Source organism: Theropithecus gelada, chromosome 9 (assembly GCF_003255815.1).
Source record: "Theropithecus gelada isolate Dixy chromosome 9, Tgel_1.0, whole genome shotgun sequence".
NCBI lineage: Eukaryota > Metazoa > Chordata > Mammalia > Primates > Cercopithecidae > Theropithecus > Theropithecus gelada.
The window spans coordinates 85,887,614-85,905,471 of NC_037677.1; the positions used below are offsets into that span (position 1 = coordinate 85,887,614).

At 40.7% G+C, this 17,858-nt stretch overlaps 1 protein-coding gene across 3 annotated transcripts; it reads left to right on the forward strand.

Moving 5' to 3' along the window:
• The first annotated feature begins 784 nt into the window (after window positions 1-784).
• On the forward strand, window positions 785-5,765 carry IFIT5 (interferon induced protein with tetratricopeptide repeats 5). Of its 3 annotated transcripts, XM_025397862.1 has the most exons (3): window positions 785-1,739; window positions 4,106-4,574; window positions 4,719-5,765. In XM_025397862.1, exons 1-3 carry the CDS (start codon window positions 1,735-1,737, stop codon window positions 5,547-5,549), a joined length of 1,305 nt encoding a protein of 434 aa, XP_025253647.1. In that variant the 5' UTR covers window positions 785-1,734; the 3' UTR covers window positions 5,550-5,765. The 3 variants fall into 3 exon arrangements, with proteins under 3 accessions (XP_025253647.1, XP_025253646.1, XP_025253645.1); XM_025397861.1 differs by having other exon boundaries at window positions 4,106-5,765; XM_025397860.1 differs by lacking the exon at window positions 785-1,739 and adding an exon at window positions 1,943-2,075 and having other exon boundaries at window positions 4,106-5,765.
• The last annotated feature ends 12,093 nt before the right edge of the window (window positions 5,766-17,858 follow it).

Below are 17,858 nucleotides of genomic sequence, written 5' to 3' on the forward strand. Positions count from 1 at the left end.
CACTTATAAGTGAGAACATGCAATGTTTGATTTTCTGTTCCTGCATTAGTTTGCTGAGGATAATCATCGGATATACTTGCTCTGTATTTAGATTTCATAAAATTTGCAACTTAAAAAGTAGATTCGTGTACCTAAGTTTTTCCAAATATTCTTTAAAGTTTTCTATTAACTTATCAGTTTTTAAATTTATATTAAATTAAAAATCAGGTCTTTAATAGCCACATGTGACCAGCAGTTTCTGTATAAGACAGTACAACTGTTAGAAGTGATTGCCTTAAATGAGGCACTAGCTTCAGGCACTAAGTCTTAGGGGGTGGGGTGCCAAGAAGCTCAGTGATCAAGGTAGACAATATTTCAATGCAATATGTTTTTAAAAATTCAAAATCAGGCCAGGGATGGTGGCTCATGCCTGTGATCCCAGCACTTTGGGAGGCCAAGGTGGGTGGAACAATGTTTAAGGATTAGAAAAATGTTTGAGCCCAGGTGGTGGAGACCAGCGTGGGCAACATGGCAAAACCCCACCTCTACAAAAAATAAAGTAATGAGCCCGACATGGTGGTGGACACCTGCAGTCTCAGCCACTCAGGAGGCTGAGATGGGAGGATCGCATAAGCCCTGGAGGTTGAGGCTGCAGTGAGCTGTGATCTCACCATTGCACTCCAACCTGAGCTACAGAGTGAGACCCTGTCTCAAAAAAAAAAAAAAAAAAATCAATGCAAAAGGTGAATTACGGACAGGATATTGAGATTTTGAATACAGACATTAACTCAATAAGGGTAAGGCCCGAGTCTGTTTTCTTTATTGTTATATTGACAGTACTTTGAACAAAGTCTGGCTCTTACAGTTGTTTGTCAACATCTGCCGAATGAATTCAGAGGGGACAAAATGTTTAAGGTATGGGTGGGTGTTTGACATTTTCTGCCTAGATCCCAATACCACTCTTGTCTTTATTGGGTACTCATTACACAAAGCACCATTGGCGAAGGTTGGAAGAGAAGCACTCTCCTACGATTGTGGGTAGGAGTGGATTTTTAAAGCTATTTGGCAATATCCGTCAAAACTTAAAATGTATATAGATTTTAACTCCAAATTTCTCTAGCTTACACCCAACAGAAATAACAGCATAGATAGATGTACAGCATTGCCGTGTTTCTTGTTGAATCAAAAGACTGGAGTGGAAGCAGGGACTTCAGTTTCCGCCTGTAATCCCAGCACCTTGGGAGGCAGAGGCGGGTGCATCGCTTGAGATCACGACTGAGTAACACAGTGAGACCCTGTCTCAAATAAACAAAGAGTTAAACGGGCAGCACGCGAACTCAGCGGACTCAGAGAGGCAGGTAAGAGCCGAGACCAAAGTGCAGGAGCCCAGCTGCAAATTCAACTCCGAAAAACCCTGGACTCCGCAAACGTCTGGCCGCGGCTCTTGAGCTCTTCTATTAAGTTTCGGTTTCTGAAGCTTCGTTAAGTTTCCATTTCTTAAGTTTCGGTTTCTGAGAGCTCGGGCATCACATTCAATTTCCAGTTTCCTGTTCTAGCTGGGGCTGGGGTACCTCCTTTAACAAAGACGGGCCGCGCGGCCGACTCCCAGGGCTGCCGCAGCCTGGCGGGCGCGCGCGCGCGCTCGCACGCGCACCCGCCCTCCCACTGCGCGGCTGCCCTCGGTCCCAGGTGCTGAGGAGAGAGAGAGCGCGCGAGGGACTGCGCCGCCCTGACGGCCTGCAGAGCGTTGCCATCATGAGGTAAGAGTTTTCCTCTGCCTCTCCTCCCAAGCCCCGGGTTGGCCTTTGTTTCAAACCGGGCATCTTTTATTCATTTCCAGCGCAATTCTGCGGCCTTTTCAGGGGCCAAGCCCCTCGCGCCCGGCAGCCAGGCATCTGCGTTGGGGACCCTCCCCAGGCGCTCTGTCCCGGCGCGCGGCGTCTGAAGTCGGGCCTATCGGGGAGGGTGGCCGAGTGGACGCTTCTCCGGAGTCCGGTCCCTCCCGAGCGCCTGAGGAGGCCAGTCAGGGAGGAGGAACAGGAGATGCTCCCCAGCAGCCTGCCCCATCCCTGGCGTCTGCGGTCGGGACTGTCAGGGCGTGTGCCGGGCGACGCTCCCCCAGGAGGCCTGTCCACCCCGCGCGACCCGACGGCTTTTCTCGGAAGCGGCGACGGAGACCGTGCTGGGCACGCGGACGCCGCCTCCGGGAAACTGGTCAGAGCCTGCAGAGTCCCCCGGGGCCGTTCCGGGGGCAGCTGCTACATGCAGAGTCTCCTTAGGTCCTATCGCGTGCCTCTCTTTCCAGCTGCCATTCCCTCGGTGTGGCATACGCGGTTTCGCCGCAGCCCTCCAGGTGTCACATTCGCCTGCCACTGCCATTTTGCCTTTCTGATTTCTGGGTCTGAGTTCTTCCCTTCCGGGGAGCTACCTCTGTACCAAGCACAGATTGTTATCATCCCACCCAATCCGCTATTTTATAAGGATTTCTTTATCTGACTCCTTTACTGATTCAGTATGATGGCGTCCTTTTCTTAATCATTTTGTATTCCCAGGGGCTAGTACCCTGCCCTGCACGTGGTTAGTGAACATTCCGCATTTAATGAGTTGAGGAATAAGAGGTTAAGGTTAAGGTCTTGGGCTCTAAAAGCAGATAGTCCCTTGTTCTAAATCCTGACTGAGCTCCTACTAGTTGAGTGACCCCAAAGTTTCTCAAACTCTGTGAGTCTGTTCCTTATCTGTAAAAATTAATGGTGACCATCTCTTGGGACTGTGGAAAAGGACAATAATAAATCCTAGCAATTGACTGCTTAGCGCATAATTCTTGCACAATAAATGTTAACTATTCTCATTATTATAAGTTAAAAAAAGGTTTAAGTGCCACCCACACATCTAACTTTTTTTTGAGATGGAGTCTCGCCCTGTCACCCAGGCTGGAGTGCAATGGCTCAATCTCGGCTCACTGCAACCTCCGCCTCCCGGGTTCAAGTGATCCTCCTGCCTCAGTTCACCTTGTAGCTGGGATTACAGGCGTGCGCCACCACTCATGGCTAATTTTTTGTCTCCTTAGTAGAGACGGGGGTTTCACCATGTTGACCAGGCTGGTCTCGAATTCCTGACCTCGTGATCTGCCGGTCTCAGCCTCCCAAAGTGTTGGGATTATAGGCGTGAGCCACTGTGCCTGGCCACATGTAACATTTTTAAGAAAGGAGAGTGCTATCAGGAAGGGGCTTAAAAAAAAAAAAAAAAAAAAAAAAGGAGGGTGGTGTGCACCGTACATATGCAGGATGGGGAGGAAAAAGGCTGGGCCCCATTGGGGACTGTCTCCCAAGGACAATGAAAGACTGCTTCTTCCTAGCAGAAGAACAGAATTACTGAAAGATACCCTCTTCTGATGCAATAGCTTCTCTCTTATCAGCTTCCCAGAGACAGAGTTACAAAATTAAGTAGACAAAGTTTAAACAGTAAAAATTCTCATGGTGTCCAGTTGTGCATAAATTCCAGAGCCTGGACAAACCACTTCAGTACCTGATTGAATGTCCCTTTGAGATCTTACAACCACATTCATAATACCTGAGCAGCCCTCCTCATCCTCCTTGGGCTGGGCTGGTAGAGACCTTCAAAACAAGCGTTTGTTTTAGGCAGAGGGCTGGTAAAGCAATATTGTAGATTTGAGCAGGCTGTAAGGACATGGCATGTCTTGCCCATGTTTTTGGTACAGTTATACTAGAGAAAGGAACAATTACCAAGGAACAATTTTACCAGGTTTCCTAGTCAGAATCAGTACTCAATACAGAAATGGAATTTTCATATTAATTATTGAATATGTATATCTTTATTCCTAATTTTCAGTGGTTTAGTGATTGCCAAAAGGAAATAGATGCATGTAATACAGAAAGCTCTGTCATCTCTCCAGAACTGTTTTTGCAATAAATAGTGAGAATTTAAATGAAATATTTCTAGGACATAACTGTATATAGAAGAAACTCTAAAGTTATGGGAACCTAATGCTTTAACTGTAAGATCAAATAGGGATAAAATTAGTTGTTATGCAAAGAACAATGTTTAAGGTTTAGAAAATTATTTCTTGTATTTCTTCAAAAATTAAAAAGTATTTTATCTTTGACAGTGAAATTCCTAAGGACCCCTTGAAGGCCATTCTGTTGGAGTTAGAATGTCATTTTACATGGAATTTACTTAAGGAAGACATTGATCTGTTTGAGGTGGAAGATACAATTGGGCAACAGCTTGAATTTCTTACCACAAAATCTAGACTTGCACTTTATAACCTATTGGCCTATGTGAAACACCTAAAAGGCCAAAATAAAGACGCCCTTGAGTGCTTGGAAGAAGCAGAAGAAATAATCCAGAGAGAACACTCAGACAAAGAAGAAGTACGAAGCCTGGTCACTTGGGGAAACTATGCCTGGGTGTATTATCACATGAACCAGCTTGAGGAAGCTCAGAAGTATACAGGTAAGATAGGGAACGTCTGCAAGAAATTGTCCAGTCCTTCTAACTACAAGTTGGAGTGTCCTGAGATTGACTGTGAGAAAGGGTGGGCACTCTTGAAATTTGGAGGAAAGTATTATCAGAAGGCTAAAGCGGCTTTTGAGAAGGCTCTGGAAGTGGAACCTGACAATCCAGAATTTAACATCGGCTATGCTATCACAGTGTATCGGCTGGATGATTCTGATAGAGAGGGGTCTGTAAAGAGCTTTTCTCTGGGGCCTTTGAGAAAGGCTGTTACCCTGAACCCAGATAACAGCTACATTAAGGTTTTTCTGGCACTGAAGCTTCAAGATGTACATGCAGAAGCTGAAGGGGAAAAGTATGTTGAAGAAATCCTGGACCAAATATCATCCCAGCCTTATGTCCTTCGTTATGCAGCCAAATTCTACAGGAGAAAAAATTCCTGGAACAAAGCTCTCGAACTTTTAAAAAAGGCCTTGGAGGTGACACCAACTTCTTCTTTCCTGCATCACCAGATGGGACTTTGCTACAGGGCACAAATGATCCAAATCAAGAAGGCCACACACAACAGACCTAAAGGAAAGGATAAACTAAAGGTTGATGAGCTGATTTCATCTGCTATATTTCATTTCAAAGCAGCCATGGAACGAGACTCTATGTTTGCATTTGCCTACACAGACCTGGCCAACATGTATGCTGAAGGAGGCCAGTATAGCAATGCTGAGGACATTTTCTGGAAAGCTCTTCGTCTGGAGAACATAACCGATGATCACAAACATCAGATCCATTACCACTATGGCCGCTTTCAGGAATTTCACCGTAAATCAGAAAATACTGCCATCCATCATTATTTAGAAGCCTTAAAGGTCAAAGACAGATCACCCCTTCGCACCAAACTGACAAGTGCTCTGAAGAAATTGGCTACCAAGAGGCTTTGTCACAATGCTTTGGATGTGCAGAGTTTAAGTGCCCTAGGATTTGTTTACAAGCTGGAAGGAGAAAAGAGGCAAGCTGCTGAGTACTATGAGAAGGCACAAAAGATAGATCCAGAAAATGCAGAATTCCTTACTGCGCTCTGTGATCTCCGACTTTCCATTTAAATACACACTCTAGGAAATTAGCTCTAAGTTTTTCCCTCCATTTTGGGTTCTTCTTCTTTTTTTTTTTTAATTGTTTTAATCCATTGTTTATTATAGAGCTAATATTTATTGAATAGTTATTGTGTACCAAGCATTGTGCTAAATACTTTATATGCATTATGATGAATCTTGTGTAGTTTTCTTTTTCTTTTTAATTAAAATACTATAATCCGTTGAGAAATAGCAATATTCTAGCTATTGTAACTTTTAAAAATGGTATGGCCATTAGATCTGAGCTTTTCATCTCTGCTTTTTGTAACACTTTGCAGATTACATTTTGGCAAATTTCTCATATTATGTAGTAAATATATTCCTATGTAAACCTTTGATACCTAGATCAGGAATACTCTTCCAGGAGTACAAAATTACATTATTAATAGTTAAGCTCTTAACTATGTAGTTTGCAAAATACAGCACTTTTTAGTTACAGATGTTTTGACTTTGATGAGGATATTTAGCTATCAATCTAATAGTCACCTAAAATATCTTTTTTGTTGGAAAAAAGTTTATAATAAAAAAGTTTGTCATCTCTAGTGACTTCAATAAAATGAAAAAACTAGAAGAGAAGAAAAAAGATTTCCTCAAATTTTAAATATGTAACTTCAGGGATTCAATTCCCAAATGTTTATTAAGTAGTTAGAAATAATTATGTGGGAAAACAATAAATAATGGAAAATAGTGAGTCTCAAATTGTTCCTTTTTTTTTTAACTAAAAAAAATCTGCAATGAATCTATATGCAATTAATTTTATTCCTTCCAGCTAAAATTACAATATTTTTAGGTTAAAATTATTGAGATATAAAGCAGCCATTGGGAAATTGGGAGAAAAGATAAACAAATGGAAAAAGAAGATGTCCCTAACCTACCCCCATAGATTACCAATATTTCAGTGTACTAATTTTGAATCTGTTCTGAATAGCGTTTTTATACCCTCAATTTCTGGCCTTTGACTATTTTAGCATTTCAAAGTGACTTCTACGAAGCTTTTTTTTTTTTATGTGAAATTTTCAGAGTGTTGTTTTTTTCATGTAAATACTCCAGGAAGAGTTAAGCGTGGCTTTCAGTTTTAATATCCACCTTCAGGGGTTACTGCTTGAGGGCTTTTATCCCAGGGGACTTTTTAATTTGTATGTTACTTAATGTGGCTTATCTAATGTAGTTTCTTTGATTATAGACTACACAATTATGTACCATCACAGTATTAGTGGAAACGTACCATGTGATTTAATTCTCCATTCCTCCAATGTAACTCTTAAAATTATTATGTAAGTGTGTGTTTTACTTTTTGTTTTTTATTATTTTTAAAATTTCTATTATGGTTTGATTGTTATAAAAATAATGAATTCTCATTGTAAATTTCCAAAAAAAAATTACAAAAATATGTGAATTTAAAAATGAGAGCAGTCCCCTTACCCTACCACAGTTTCACACCCTCAAGGTAAACTTATAACAATTTGATATGTATCCTTCCAGATCTTTTTTCTATACGTAGTCAGACGTACATATATACTGCAGTGTATCTCATGTATTAATTTTTTAATCTTTTGTTTTACTTAATTCTGTTTATTATTATTATTATGTTTGAGCTATTAAAGAAGAACAAGGAAGGGAATGATCTTTTCTCAAGAATTTCAGAAAGTCAGCACTGAAGTCCTGACCTATCAGTAGACACATTTGTCCCTTTGAAATATTTTAGGATATTCTAGCAAAGCAGGCCATTTCTCCCACCTGAAAGTACATAACTTCCATCGCTTGCTACGTAATTCAAAAAACTCACATTCAGGGGTTACTCAGACAGTTAATCATAGAAAAGATTATTTGCTTCATCATTTAACTTGTTTTTATAAATCAGAGCTGTGTTCATACACAGAAGGGGCCTGAGATTTCTGCCCTTTAAACAAACTACCAGGTGAGGATGCTGCTGCTGTTCTTCTAATTACATTTTGAGTAGTAATGTCTACAATATTGTTCCTCAAACTTGGCTACATATTGGAATCACCTAAAAAGTTAAAACAAAACATAGATGTCTGGGTCCCACCCCATAGAGAATGACTCACTTGGCATGGGGTGCAGTCCGGGCATCATGATTTTTAGATTTCCCAGTTGGAACTTGTGCAGCAAAGTTTGGGAGCTACTGATCTACAATGTGAAAAGTAAGTATAAATGGAATAAAATTAATTAGGCTAATAGGCTTAAACCAGGAAATCCTAAGTTCCTTGAATATCTGGTTTGCATTTGGACTCCTCATCTTGTACTTGGTATATAATACTCTAATAAAAGCTGCCTGAGTTAAATTGTATATTGTCCTACACCTACCTCTGAAAGCTGCCCTTACCAACTGACTCAAAGTCTCTGAAATGGGTCCAAATCCTACTTAGTTAGATGAACTCATCCTGTCAAGCCTGATAAGAATCCTATGATTCCAGGCCCAAGTTATTTTCTTGCCTATTAGACAAACTTATAAATATGCCCAGAAAAGTGGCTGTGATTGCTATTCAGGGTAATTTGGCCCTTCCGGAAAAGAAATGCCTCCTCTCCAAATCTTGAAGGTGCTCTTGGAAACTATTTCATTCAGCACTAAAGGTAGGCTCCCTGACTCATAAAAGCTGAGAAAAGCCCTTTCAACAAATGACAAATCAGCTGGCAGAAAAACTGGCTTCCCAGTCATGGAGCTCTTAAAGATATTTGCTGTCCTCTCTGGGTGCCCAAATAGTCTTAGCAGTTGATCACATGCTATCAGCCAGAGTTTCAAAAGCAATATAAACTGTCACTATTTCTTTCTAGATTGAGTCAACGATGAAGATTACTTCAGTTCAAGAACAACCTTGTAGAGAACACAGAACTTTAAAATCAGGAGAACCTTGAGAAAATCCCTACTCCAACCAACTTTATTGATACGAAAATTGAGACCAGGACTGGTGATACGACTTAAGGTTTCACAACTAATTTGTGGACCATAATTTTTTTCTCCTGGCTGCTGGTTCAGTAGCACTTACGCCCATTTTATAGTTTCTACCGGGAATCATTTGTTGTAGGCTAAACATCAATTGACAGAGTTTATCTGGCCATGATACGACTATGCTTATGTGACATCAACTATAACACAGGCGGGCCCAAGGAGAGTCCTTTTATGGAATATGTTCATTACTGAGATTAAAGAACATGACGGAACTATAAAACAATGTGGCAAGTTTTTATATAATTGGCAAATTACAAGAAGTGAAAATCCATTTGGCCTTGACAATTGGAAAGTCTCCTTTGAGTAGTTCAAGTGTAATAACATTGTAACCCTAATGTGGTAGCAATGAGAAGCACCTCTCAGATCTCTAGCTACAGGGATTATAATTGTCTGAAGGTCCCATCTCTACACATTGAAGTCTATCACTACATTTACACTGAGGCCATGCTTCCCAGTGTGGCAAGGATACTAAGTCATGCCCTCTCCTGAGAGATGCAATACTCCTCTGACGAGCAATTTCAGCTCAAGGACTCCCCACCAGCCTTGCCAAATGTTCCTTAAAACAATACTGTAATCTAAGATGTTTTTACCCAACTTTTCTTCCTTCTGTCTCCCCTACATATGGGGTCAAACCTGCATCACAGTTGGATGGCTCTCCCAGCCTCTGTCTGCTCTCTTCCCATTTTTTCTCAGAGGTGTTTCCCCGAATACATTTCTTGCACGTTCAGCATCCCATCTTAGATCAAACTGACACATCTAGTGAAAGAAATGTAATTAGAGGACTCTAATTGGCTGGGTGTGTAAAAAATGTAATTAGAGGACTCTAATTGGCTAATATGTAAATAATGTTTACATAATATAAATGTCATTTATTGTTCTTCAACTTTGTGGATCAGTAATTATGATTAAAGAACAAAACATGGCTGGGTGTGGTGACTCATGCCTATAATCCCAGCACTTTGTGAGGCTAAGGCAGACAGGTTGCTTAAGGCCAGGAGTTCGAGACTAGTCTGGCCAACATGGCAAAACCCCATCTCTACTAAAATTACAAAAATTAGCTGGGCATGGTGGCACATACCTGTAACCCCAGCTACTTGGGAGGCTGAGGCACAAGAATCACTTGAACCCAAGAGGCAGAGGTTGCAGTGAGCCAAGATCACATCATTGCACTCCTCCAGCCTGGGCGACAGAGTGAGACTCTGTCTAATAAATAAATAAATAAATCTTTCCAATGTTATAATATTTGATTTGGAAAAGAGAAGGGGGAAGAGAGGTAAGGGAAATAGTCTTAGTTTCTGTTGTGCTGCTATAATAGAATACCTGAGACTGAGTAATTTTAACAATCAGAAATTTATTTCTCACAGTTCTGGAGACTGGAAGTTCAAGATCAAGGAGCTGGCAGGTTTGGTGTCTGGTGAGGGCCTGGTCTCTGCTTCCAAGATGTCACCTTGAATGCTGCATCCTCTGGAAGGGAGGAACTCTGTTCCTCACATGGCAGAAAAGCAGAAGAGAGCAAGAACCCACTCCTGCAAGCCCTTTTGATAAGGGCATTAGTCTAGTCATGTGGACCAAGCCCTCAGGAACATCTCTCCTTAGGTCTCACCTCTCAATACTGTTGCATTGGAGATTAAGCTTCCAATCCATGAATTGGGAGGAGACAAAAACATTCAAACCATAGCAGAAAAATAGAGACGGAAAAGATACAGATCTAAGCGATGTTTTGCTTCTAGAACTGGATTTTGGAATTCAAAGATTTGGAATAAATTCCTCACAAAAGGAAGCTGTGTATTTTGGAAGATTGAAGAACCAGTAAACAATTAGAAGCCAGAATACATACCCAGTCCTTCATCGTTGGAAGGAAGGATATATCCCTTGTGCAAAGACCAACCAGCATCAGACCCTCACCCAGTGTGGAGAGCAAAATAAGAAGGCAAGGAGACAGTTGGATTTGGCCATTCCACAATGTATACATATTTTAAAACATATTGTACATGATAAATATATACAATTTTTATTTGTCAGTTTAAAAAGGAAAGGGAAGGGGTGGGGGATGAGGAGGGGTGGAGGGTGCTGGAACACTTGTAACAACTAGGGCTAGGGTCACCTGCGCTTTAACATCCCCTGAGTTTGCCTTGAGCCTCCAGGCCATGGACTTTGGAATGTGGCTGTGAGTCCCTAATTCTATTAAATATTAATTTGGTTCAAGAGTAACTTCATCTCTCTTCACACGCTTTTCCTTTCCATACCACATCAACTCCAGCAAATCTCACCAAAGCAAACAAACAACAACAAATACCAAAACTGAACAAACACCAAAACTCAAATCACTTACAGGTCATTTCTATATAAAAACCCTTTATTGAGAAGATCTGAGGAGACAGAAAAATCTACAACTTTAAAGTTAATATTAGGTAATCTCTGTTTTTCAGGAAGAAAAAGGGAGAGAAGTGAGAGGGTGGAATATTGGGAGAGGAGAGACAGAAAGGAAACAAAAAATAATGGAGGGAGTAAAGAAAGAAGAAAAGAAGGAAAGATCCCCAACCATTTATTGATATTCCTACCTCTTTCCATTATTCTGAGCTTTGCCTCTTTCCCTGTGTCTCCTCTTCTCCCTTCAAAACCATTCTTCCATTTTTCTTAAACAGAGCAACTCTGTTCTCTTATCCTCATACTCAGTCACAAACCCACCGATGAGTAACCAAATTCATTGAGTTGCTTAGTTCTACATAAGAACTTTCATTTTAACATGATCCATTCTCCTTTGAAAGCAATTTCAGTTATAAATAAATAGCATCCCCACACAATTTCACATGCACTACACATTTAAAGTAAATTTAATCACTAACTTTGTCATTATTGCTGTACAGTATAATCTGATATTTGATGTTTTCAAATCCACATGGAATCCATCCTTCTCTATCATTTGGTTTCAACATTTTCTAACATTTGGCTTCTGATATATGTTTGAGATTCTGTGTCTCACACTTTAACTCCTTTATCAACTCACAACAAATAAATTAACACATTAGTAGGGGTCACAGTGGGAACAAGAATGGGAGAAGGCTGACAATCTGGGTTCCTGAGAAAGGCAGAGGACTCCAAATTTTTTTAACATTATGTTTTACCAATGACTATCCCTAGTCAAGCCAGTCAAAATCGTCATTCATATTAACTTTGATACTCCATGTTGCAGAACTGATATAGGTAACCAAAAGCTGAAAACTGCAACACAGCATCTTTATCCCAGTATTTATACTTGCAAGAGGAACAGGATAAATGTGGGATGGGTAACCAGCAAGGGGGAGTTGGAAGAGGAGGAAACAATAACAAACTTGAATGTCTGTGCTAAGGCAGGCCTTGGGGAGTTGAACAACTGGAGATCTCCTACTCCTGGGAAGTGTGCTTGCTAATTCCAGCAGATGGCAGTGCTGCATAAGATGTCAATTTTAAAATGCTCTTCCCTGCTGTTCAAACTTTGGATCCTTGAGAATGACACTCTACAGTTGAGAGATGAATATTGAATTATAACCCCATACCCTGAAAATCCCTGCTTTGTACTTAAAGAAGGCAACTTCAATCCCCAAAAGTCCCAGACATCTTTATGGACCCATCATCAGAACATTTACGTCCACGTGTGCTTGGTTCTGCACTGGCTTGAGATGCCTGCTGAAACCTTAAGAAGCCACACAAAGCAGCTGTCTCACATCTCTTTCCCTCACTCCCAGCCTCTTGCCCTGAAAAAAGTAAGGGCTGATTCCAATCTGTTCAATCCTGTCTTCAGATTCCCCAGAATCAAATTTCTTCACCCATAGTGAATTCTTCCTCTCCTAACCCTCAAAGTACTTACACATGCCCTTAGCCTCAGGTCAATATTTAGTAACTTCTTGGTGTTATTCTAACCTGAGTTGGTTTCAATTTACCAATTAGGCAGTAAACTTGAGATCATGAAGGGGTTGCCATGTGTATTTTTAATTCTCCACCATATATATAACATGGTTCTAGATTCCAAAGAGGTGCTTGATAAATAGTCGGTTGCTTAACTCCTTTCACCATCTCTTTAAAAAGTCTGCCAGCATACTGTCTAATTTTCAACAATGCCCTATGAGTTAGGGGCAGCCATACATCTGGTCAGGACAAATATTTCAGTCAGAAACATCTCCTGCACCTGGCAAAACCCTGGCATAAAGATTTCGTGTAAAAGCAGTTTGTGTGGTGCCTGTAACTGAAACCCCATCTTTTCATGTTTGAGGCATGTGCAATCTACCTTTTCCCAACGTTCCGGGGCTCCCTTGTGTGAACAGTTCCTCTTCCCTGGGGTTTCCATTCATTTGTGCACAACAGCTATTTAATTAAGCCTGTCTGGGTTGAACACAGTAGTATCATTTTTTACATTCAGGCCTCAATCAAAAGTTTGTTATTTAGTATCTTTTGATCAACTCTTCTCTTTGCCACTTTTATTCCCTTTCCAAAACCTGCTCCATAATGGTCAATGTTCCACAGCTTCTAGTGTTTATGTGACACTTCTAACAAGGTGTCCTATTTAGACACACCAAATCTAACGTATCCTATCTGTTCTGGGTACAAGAGCAATTTGTACCCAAACAAACCTGCACCCCAACCCTTCAATCCGCCCCACCCTCACTAATGTTACAATTCTCCTTAGCAGTTTTTTCATTTATTTGTTCTTTACACTCATTTATTCATTCACCAAGTATTCATCGAATGCCTACTCTGGGTCAGGCACAGCTCTAAATAGTGAATGAGTGAGTATGATCCCTATCCTCAGAAAGCTTGTGGTTTTGTGAAGCAGACGAAATTTAAAAATAAAAATACACATCAATATATATGATTGTAACTAAAAGATGTTCTTTGGAGGAAAATAACAGAATGCTATCAGCATGTAGAATGTGGGTGGTACTGGCGGGGGAGGGATGTATAATTTAGATAAGGGCAGTGGTTAAAGATGGACTCTCTAGGGCAGTGACATTTAAACTGAGGCCCAAAATATGAGAAGAGAGTGATCACAGGGATCAACATATGCAAAATGCCCCAAGGTCAGGGGTAGAAAGGGGAGGCTTGGTGCTTGGAGGAACTGATAGAAAAACTGGGCACTAGAGTGTAGTAGAGGATGGGGGATGTAGCCTAAGGACAGGAACCACACCCTGTGTGACCTCGTAGGTCCAGTGTGGGCACTGAATGCTCACACCAGCCCTGTCAGTTCTGTGACTCTGAAAAAGACTTTGCTCTTCCTTGTTTGAGCTTTAGAAACTTAGGGTCAGATATCTGGATTCATCCACCTGCACGTGGGCCGGAGCCTCAGGTAACTACACAGAGGCTGCCCCCCATTCTTTCTCCCACTCCCAAACTCTTCCCTACCTTAACCCATACCCACACCTTGCTCTGCCCCCAGTTGCAAAAATAAGCTATCCAAGAATGAGTACAGGTCTTCATCTTTCGTAGTACAAGGTCCTTGAGAACTCTTCTATCATTACACTGGTCAGAGGGAAAAGGTCTAACTTGTCATCACAAAAGAAACATTTATGGAAAAACTTGAAAAGGGCTACATTTGAAATGCTAATTCTAAAGCCTTTTAATGCCAACTCAACCCTCAAAAATAAACTGCTTTTTATTTAATTCTAGACCAATCTTAGTTCCCAGATCCCTCAGAAAGACCTCTGACCCTTAAACAATTAAGAGCAATAATGAGAGTAATAATGATCACTCTCATCTAAACCTCAAAATCCCTTTTTATTGGTTTGACTCTCTTGGGTCACGAGAGAGAGAGAAAAGAAAAAAAAAAGGCCCTTTTAACTTATTTAATACAGCCCTGGGCCTCAGGTAGATAGACCCTTTAGGGTGCTAGGGAGAGAAGGAGAAAATTTTAATCTTCAATTGATACTCAAAGCCCATAGCAAGAAAGGGGCCCGAATCAGCTTTGTAAGTAATGATGTGGCTCATTAATAGGTGATACTAACCACACGTGTCCCTGTTAGCATGAACAAATTATTCTGGCCAAGTTCAGGTATTCCCTGGCAGCTGAAAGAAACACGAGCTGCGCACAAGTTAATACATTTCAAATTGCTTCATCAAGGGAGAGGATAATGGGTAGATAATTGTAGATGTCGGGGAATAGGTACCTGAAGTTCTTTACACTATTCATTCTACTTTTGTATATGTTTGAAAAATACCGTAACGTTTTGTCTTAAATGTCAGTCCTTTTATCATTATTTAGTATCTTCCCACTCCCCCAACCAAATAGTTTTCTGTGCTATGGGACAAAACCTCAGTCATCTGTCATTGGTAGCTGTGCTGGTAACAGATATGAAAATATGAAAATCTATTCTTTGACAGAGTTAAAACATTTTTTACGTTTTTTAAAAAACATTTTTTTAACTCAAACTTTCCAGTGTGAGGAAAGAAACTCAGATATCTACCCCGAATTTGTACTATTTCTTTTTTTCTTTTCTTTTTGTTTTTGAGACGGAGTCTCGCTCTGTCGCCCAGGCTGGAGTGGCCAATCTCGGCTCACTGCAAGCTCTGCCTCCCGGGTTCACGCCATTCTCCTGCCTCAGCCTCCCGAGTATCTGAAACTACATGCGCCCACCACCATGCCCAGCTAATTTTTTGTATTTTTAGTAGAGATGGGGTTTCACTGTGTTAGCCAGGAATGGTCTCGATCTCCTGACCTGGTGATCCACCCGCCTCGGCCTCCCAAAGTGTTGGGATTACAGGCGTGAGCCACTGCGCCCAGCCGAATTTGTACTATTTCATTTCTTTTTTTTTTTTTTTTTTTTTTTTTTTTTTTTTTTTGAGACGGAGTCTCGCTGTGTCTCCCAGGCTGGAGTGCAGTGGCGCAATCTCGGCTCACTGCAAGCTCCGCCCCCTGGGTTCACGCCATTCTCCCGCCTCAGCCTCCCAAGTAGCTGGGACTACAGGCGCCCGCTACCACGCCCGGCTAATTTTTTGTATTTTTAGTAGAGACGGGGTTTCACCGTGTTAGCCAGGATAGTCTCGATTTCCTGACCTCGTGATCCACCCGCCTCGGCCTCCCAAAGTGCTGGGATTACAGGCTTGAGCCACCGCGCCCGGCCACATGTACTATTTCATTTCAGTAAACAATTTCAGAATTTGCCCTACTGGGACCAGGAAGGGGAGTGCCAAACAGACATTACCATTTTCATTATCACTGGCAATGGTGAAGGCACTTCAAGAAGAACTCAACTCCTGAGAAAGCCTGTCTTTGGTAATGTGGAAGGCAAACAGTGGAACTAGCTCACTTTTGGGACAAAGTATGCTCCCCAATTCACCCCCTCAACCCTAAATGCTCCCCAAAAGAAGCCTGGATCAATCGACAGCAAATTAAACCACTGAGCCTGGAAGTAGTGGTTTTGAGAGATCCTCTTGGGAAAACTCTTGGAAATCTCCAATCTAGAATCTTCCTTTAATATTGATTAGACGATTGAAGCATAATCCAAAGGATTTTATCTGTCCAAGGGAGCATCTGTTTCCCAACAGCTTCTTGAACCCACATAAGATGATTCAAGTAGGCACAGGGGAAGGACACAGGGCTTCAGAATCAGCAGCATCCCAGTTTTACAGGATTTCACACTAGAGGAGTGCAGTGGATACTGAGCTGTGGGAACTGGTGCTTCATTTTCCACATCTCCAAAACAATAATGATAGAAGTCACTATGGGGATTAAATGAGACAATGCATAGGAAGTAGCTGGCATAATAGCTCACACGTTGGAAAAACTCAGTAAAGACTTTTGGTTTTTGTAAATCATTTGATTACTTAACACATCTTAAAATGCTGACCACATCTTACCATGATCCAGACAGGCCCACTCACCATCCAATCCAAACCTCTTGTCCAAGGGAAAAATGTCTTTCCAAACACAGGACAATAAACTCATTTTATTTTGCTTTTGAAATAAGAAAATATTAGCATAAATATTTCATCTATTAATGAAATTACAATCTGAACAAAGAGCCCAATCATACAGTGTATCTATAAAGTTAGATAATGTCTTCTGATTTTCTACTCAGATAATCCCAAAGTAGAGCTTACAGTAGTAGAAAGAAATATTTAAGATGTAAAATTATCCCGCTATAATTTTGTTCTTGATTCCACAAAATACATCATTCCCATGAATTTCTCAGTTTTGAAATAAACAGTATAGACACATGGAACATTAACACCAAAATTCTGTGTAGAAATGTAAAATAGTAGACCTTAAGATGTACATTTTTCTTACGAATTTTCTAAAAATGCTGCTTCAAAAGGGAAAGTAAAATGCAAATCTATGCACTTATAAAGTCAAATCTCCCAAATGATTTTACACAAAATCTTTAAAAGTTCTGATCACTATGCTCATTTTGCATACTTACAATACTTCACAGAAATTATATTGCAGAACCACATAAACAAAATTTTGTTGTGATCACGATGAAAAAATATGTATAAGAATATTTGTAACTATTCATATTTTTAAAAATCTTTAGGCTTGAAATTCAAAAAATGATATTTAGGGCAAAGTGCTATTCCAAACAGATATAACGTCGTTTTAACTTTGACGTTTTACAGATATCTTTCAAATATAAATATATATATATACACACACACACATATATATATATATATATATTTTTTTTTTTTTTTGAGATGGAGTCTCTCTCTGTTGCCCAGGCTGGAGTACAGTGGCATGATTTTGGCTCACTGTAACCTCCGCCTCCCAGGTTCAAGTGATTCTCTGGCCTCAGCCTCCCGGGTAGCTGAGACTACAGGCGCCCACCACCATGCCCAAGTAATTTTTTGCATTTTTAGTGGAGACGGGGTTTCACGATGTTAGCCAGGATGGTCTCGATCTCCTGACCTCATGATCTGCCCGCCTTAGCCTCCCAAAGTGCTGGGATTACAGGCGTAAGCCACCATGCCCAGCTCCAAATATTTTTAAAATTGCAAATAACAAAGTCAATGAAAAGTAAATTCTTTTCAGTCCAGTGTGGGCTTCAAAACTAAATTATTAAACTATGTAAGGAGATAACAGATAACATTTACATTTCTCTTTGGAAAACAACATGAAATATTACCATTTTCTCCTATCAAATCAAGTCAGTATTTCATTCTGAAAGCAATGTATTAACATGTGATTTTATGAAATAATCAAAGTATAGGCAAACTCTCTTGCTGAGCATACACAGTAACCCAGGATCCTCCTCACTGCTGGTTGGTTTTTTTTTTTTTTTTTCCTCAGCACTTGTGAGGCTTTGTAGGGGACAGTGGATTAAATAGCCTTCAGGGTCAAAACA